The following is a 6,000-nucleotide window of genomic DNA, read 5'->3' on the forward strand; positions in this document are numbered from 1 at the left end:
TTTTCAGAAGTTCCGAGTGACGTCATTTTGTAGTTGAACCGGACTTTTCAGACGAAAAGTTCGGTTTCGGAGAGAGTATATGGACAGGCCTTGACTGTCAACGTGCCATTGACATCACAGCGCTAACTTCCTCACATGATGCAATCTTAAAGGTGATACACCATGAAATTTCACCTTTTTTTGGGGTCCCACTAGCACCTTCTATCCTCACAAAGTCCCATTTCTGACCGTTGTGTCTTTCTCTGGTTTTGAGAAGGCGAAGGTTAAAAGTATCCCACAGGTTTTTCAAAGGTTTTTTTTCCCAAAAAACATTTTTTTTTACTACTGCAGCTGAAATGCTCTGAGAGCCATTCAAAAATGAGAGAGGCTCTCTATTCAGGAGTGGTAATTTAGCCTCAAACCTTTTGAAAAACGTTTTTGGGACATAAACAATATGACATAAATACTTTTTAATTGCATAGTGTATCACCTTTAAACCCACTCCATGCCAATGATTCACCATGCAACTCCTTGCAACCAAGATAGAAATACATGGAGCAGCTCAAAAGGCCTTCTCAGTGAAGACGGTGCCTTAGTGCCTTCAAATCTCTGTGCAACCTTTGATTGACTGGTGATACAAACATAATTGACATTGGGAATTATCAGATTACAGATTACAGAGACATTTGAATTGCAGAAATCAAAGAGACAGATGGATAGTTTTACAGTAGATAATGGATATGTATGAGAGAGAGAAAGAGAAAGACAGTCGAGATTATGTACAACTGTTAATCACATTCCGCGCTACTCTCTCGTGGCTGTACTGTAGGTATAACTTTCCCTGCACACAATCCTGTTATTATAAGGGCATGCCTTCAGGCAGTTTAGCGCTCTAATGAGTGCATCTTTCTAGTTAGTATTGCATTGTTCCACCCAGCAGCAAGCTTTCTATAGTGACAGTGGGACATGACCTTCATGGCTGACTATTAACTACAAATCCACAGCGAGGGTGCAAGGGGGGGATTAGAGAGAAGAGAGAGAGAGAAATAAGAAAGGAGAGAAAGAGAAGAGAGAGAGCGAAAGAGAGAGAGAGAGGAAAAAGAAATTATTTGAATAAATCATTCTGTATGCCACAGGCTTCTCTGCCTTTTCCTATGTGAGCACATGTAAAGGAATTCATTTTGAGAGACATTTGCGCGCGCGCGCACACACACACACACACACACACACACACACACACACACACACACACACACACACACACACACACATTTTAATTGTTCATGCCTTACATAAAGAGCAAAGGCTCCAAAATAACAATGCATTTACATAGTGACATATTGGCGCAACAATGTTAGCCCTGGCTGAGGAGTGACAGGCATTTATGATTTATAAAAGACCACCATCATTCTTTCCTATTAGTCTTCTGTATTTCCCTCTTATCTGCCTTCTAGGGATGTGACGATATGAACATTTCATATCACGATTATTTTCACAAAAGAAATCGTGATTTACGATATTATCGTGATAATCAAAATCCATTATCCTGAGGTGGAACATTTGCCAAAAAATAGCCGATCTACAAGCTTGTAGATCGTCTATTTTTGTCAAAGACATTTGATAGAGAGTGAAAAAAAGACTGTATCAAGTACGTATATTATAAGTACCTTTAACTGCATGGTACCAGTCAGCTCAGCAAATAAAAGGTGAATTGATCCCAGTGCATGACGGAGGACGATATCACGATAAATTAAATATCCACGATACGATTGTCGTGAGTATTTTTTTATCACGATAAACGATAATATTGCGTATCATCCCATCCCTACTGCCTTCCGTTTTTTCTTGCTTCCTTCTTTCCTTCCTTCCTTCCTTCCTTCCTTTCTTCCTTCCTTCCTTCCTTCCTTCCTTCCTTCCTTCCTTCCTTCCTTCCTTCCTTCCTTCCTTCCTTCTCGCTTGTTCTTCCCTCCTCCCTGCATCACAGTCCAAAAGCTGATTCCAGTGCAGCCGCATAGCTCTGCAAAATGAAGCATGATTTCCGCAAGTGGTTTCCGTTTTCATCTTCCCCCCCGGTCCCCAGGTCTCTCCCTCTTGTTCACCGCCTCCGATCCCTAGCATTAACCATTAGTGTCATCGCTGGGGTGACTTAGCCCTCGCAGGGCGAGACAATCAGGCAAGGCTGCTGTGAAGTGGATGCCGTAGTGGATATTAATTATTAGCCAGCAGCCACTTAAGGCCGCAGCACTATAATGACAGCTCCTGTTGCAGCGGGGCTATTTTTAGAGCACTGCCTGCCTGCCACGATTCGGTTCACTGCTGCTGCATGGCTCTGAGCGCCGACTGCAACGCATCCCAGGGATCATTGAAGCAGGAGGCCCGCCTGTCAACGTCAACACACGGCTACATGCACACCATTTAAATACAAGCGTACGCCAAGTGGTCCCGCTCAGCTGCTGCCAGATTGTGTCGAGAGAAATGAGCAAACTGGTCTACCAGAAGAAGCCCAAAAGAATGGCTACACCCATATGGGGCTGTTATTATTTTTGAATCTTGAAAAAAGAAAAAATATACAGTATATATATCTTTTAAACATTTGAAATACACAAATCTTGTATGGGAATCCCTGGCACGACATATTTTCAGATGGGGGTCCATGGACAAATACAGTCAAATAATAATTATTCTGCATTCTCTAATTGTTTAATTTTTGTAAATTAAGCAATGAGGATGTTAAACAATAATTTTACTCTTGAGAGCGTGAAATGAAACCAAATGGACCCGAGAGGGTCCATTTGGTTTCATTTTACACTCTCGAGAGTTAATGATCTACACGTACGTATAAGGGTCCATTTGGTTACCTACTTTCCATCATTTAGCTGGAGACCACCTGGTACCACCTGGTACTTCTTAAAATAAATGTATCATGCCTGTTGCTAAGGTATGGCAACATGACTGGTGTCTTGTCAAGACACCAGTCATGTTGCCATACCTTTGCTTTTTCTGAACTGACACCACTGCCTGAAACCACTGGTTGAGAACCACCGCTGTGGGTATTGATTGTGTTTGCTTCTCTCCCTCCTATGCAGATACACTCGACTCCTGCTGCAGCTCAACGCCGAGGGATGCATCCCTGTCAAGAAGTAAGACAGATCTCCTCTCCTCTGTGCCCTGCCAGCTCTGTTGCGTCATTTCAATCATTGCATTTTTTTCTCTACCATCTCCCCTTACTGTGTTTACAATATTTCTTAGTCTCCGTCTGTCTGTCTGTCTGTCTGTCTGTCTGTCTGTCTGTCTGTCTGTCTGTCTGTCAGCCAGCGGTCGGTATGTCTGGCTGGCTGCCACTTCTCCTCACCTCACCTCTCCTCTCTCATTGAAGAGTTTGTCTGTACTGCGTGCGTGCGTGCGTGCGTGCGTGCGTGCGTGCGTGCGTGCGTGCGTGCGTGCGTGCGTGCGTGCGTGCGTGCGTGCGTGCGTGCGTGCGTGCGTGCGTGAGTGCGTGCGTGCGTGCCTGAGTGAGAGTGGCAGTGGACTCTGTTATGGCCAGTGGGGGAATCTGAGTGTGATAAGAGGGTCATGACTGAGTTGGATGGTCCTCCATGCAGTATGCAGGATCCACTGTTCACTCTCATTTCATTGTTTGTGTATACCTGTTTGTATATAGCGGGTTTGTCTATGGACTTGTTTGTAAGACAATGTGTGTACACAGTATCTGTTTGTCTTAGAGAGGTAATGGGGATACTGTATTTGGGTGCTTTTATGCCATTATTTATAGTAATAGTGGAGACAGGAAACGGGGAGAGACAGATGGGGAGAGACATGCAGTGAAGATCGTCGGGAACGGGATTCGAACCTGCGATGCACTCTCAGGCTCCTTAGGAGCCTATATTGCGCAGCCAGCCGTCGGGCAGAGTGTGTGTGTTTATGCATATATGTCTATTGTTGCTAAGCGAAATCCCAGCATTCACCCACAAGAACAAAATTGATTTGGTTGTGTATCTTTGCCTCAGTGTTTATTTGGTAGCTCATGATCACGGCGTCATTTACAAACCCTACCTCGAGTCTCCATTAGTCAAGTTTGAGCTCCCAGCCACGCTGTGTTGAACCCCGGAGATAACCTCTCTAGTCTCTTCACAGCCGCGGAGTAAAACAGTGGGTTGTCACTCACCACAGAGAGAGCGGAGGCAGCCAGGCAATCTGGGCTGTTTAGGGAATTAGCCTCCTCGCCGGGAGGACGTGTCAACTTGACTAATGTCGGCTTGACTCTGCTCTCCCACCGCGCGCGCTGCAGTGCAAGCCTCCCCATGTCATTAGGACAAGCTTCACTGTGACCCCATGGGGAACAGAAACCGACAGCTAGCATAAGCGGTAACGCTGCTAGAATCGCAGCTATTCGTCTGATTGTTAAATCTGGCATCATAACAAAGAGGTGCAGAAAAAGATCGATCGGTAGACCTGTAAATCTGTAAACTACCTTATTTGTGTTGGATAAGAGGCTCAAGGTTGTTTTTGACTCTCATCATACAGAGAACAAACTTCAACTGATCTTGAGACATCTAAGAGCATTTGAATTCAACAAGTTTTTGTTGTGGATTGGATAAGAGGTTCAAGATTGTTATTTACTCCTTATCATTCTGAAAACAAACCTAAGTTCTGCTCTTGAGACATTTAAGAGCTTTAAAGAGAGACTATTAATCAAATGAACCCTATATCATTCAGTTTGGGTGTCTTGGTTTCTCCAGAAATGGATTGATCAATTCGTCTGATTGAGGCAGTGAAGACATTTGGTACGGGAAAATAAGGAGATAGCCTAGTATAGAAACCTGGGGGAATACGTTCAATGAAATATATATGGTTCAAGTGGGTAAAACAAGCACTGAACTCTTAAAATCTTAACAGGGGTTATGCCAAAGGTCTCCTGCTGCACTGCTGTTACAGTGTTATGGGACATGGGTTTCACATGTTTTTATGTTAATTACTGTCTATGCGTTGCTGTCTATGCGTTGCGTACAGAATGCCAATGCCTTCATTTATATTACAGTCATTTAGCAGTCAGTTAATTCAGGACACTCTTCTGACACTCACAGAAATATAAATGCATCCATGCATAGCAATGCTACACATTTGTATTCTGCGATGTGAATCTTTTGCTTTGAAACTTCGGAGTAAAAATCGCTGAAAGCAGATTCGACTCTGACCTAACCCCCACTCCAACCCACCTTGTTAGGGCTGAGCCTACAAAATAATACACTGTTAATAAATGTAACATGATTGACAGATGAACCCACATCAGCGAACATATCCATGATGAGCCAGATTAATTGCGTCCTAAAGGCTAATTGCAAGGAGAAAACTGGGTGTGGGAGTGGATTGGTGGGGAGTTTGATCACTGATGAGCCTGGCAGAGCTACTGATAGCAGGCAAAACGATGTTGGATCATAATGTGATCAGCAGCAGCCTGTTTAAATGGGCTTCTTAGTTGGTCAGGGTAGATTAGCGCCGTATGGGAATGGGAGATGTATGAACTTGTGACCAAACGACTTCTGGGCCATGCCTTTCACTGATATTCCAGTCACAAATGAGGCGTCGCAGGGGCCCCCCTAGTGTTCACATTTAACCTCAAATTCAGTTATTTTATGCATATCGTCCCCGAATCGAACATTTTCAAACATTTTCTATTTTTGCACCCAAACAAAATTGTGAAAATAGTGTATCTCAACTCGTCGCTTGGTGACACGGTGGGTGCTTGTAGATCCATTATTTTAGCTGTTTTAGAAATGGGTCTGGAAATGGTAGCCTATTTTTCGCCACCGCATATCTCTGTCTGAAACAGCGGTGTCGGGGAGAACATGCATATATATATATATATATATGTATATATATATATATATATTGGGGTAAGGTTCGTGCCCTAATGTTTCTGCTCCTTTGACGTGAGAGTATTTGAACACAGATTTATCGGTAATTCACCGATAATGTTTCGTTTAAAACCTTTCATGAGTGGCTATTATTTCGGCTCATCTG

At 43.5% G+C, this 6,000-nt stretch overlaps 1 protein-coding gene across 1 annotated transcript in view; it reads left to right on the forward strand.

Moving 5' to 3' along the window:
* Positions 1–6,000, forward strand: part of plcb1l (phospholipase C beta 1-like) — a gene marked incomplete at both ends in the record, with an annotated part of 254,020 nt that overhangs the window by 150,773 nt on the left and 97,247 nt on the right. The window contains one exon of the mRNA XM_080744659.1: positions 3,066–3,119. Within this exon, the coding sequence (XP_080600785.1) occupies positions 3,066–3,119 (54 nt within the window). The remainder of the gene's footprint in view (positions 1–3,065; positions 3,120–6,000) is intronic.

This window comes from Nannobrachium achirus, assembly GCF_963921795.1.
Source record: "Nannobrachium achirus genome assembly, chromosome: 16".
Classification (NCBI taxonomy): domain Eukaryota; kingdom Metazoa; phylum Chordata; class Actinopteri; order Myctophiformes; family Myctophidae; genus Nannobrachium; species Nannobrachium achirus.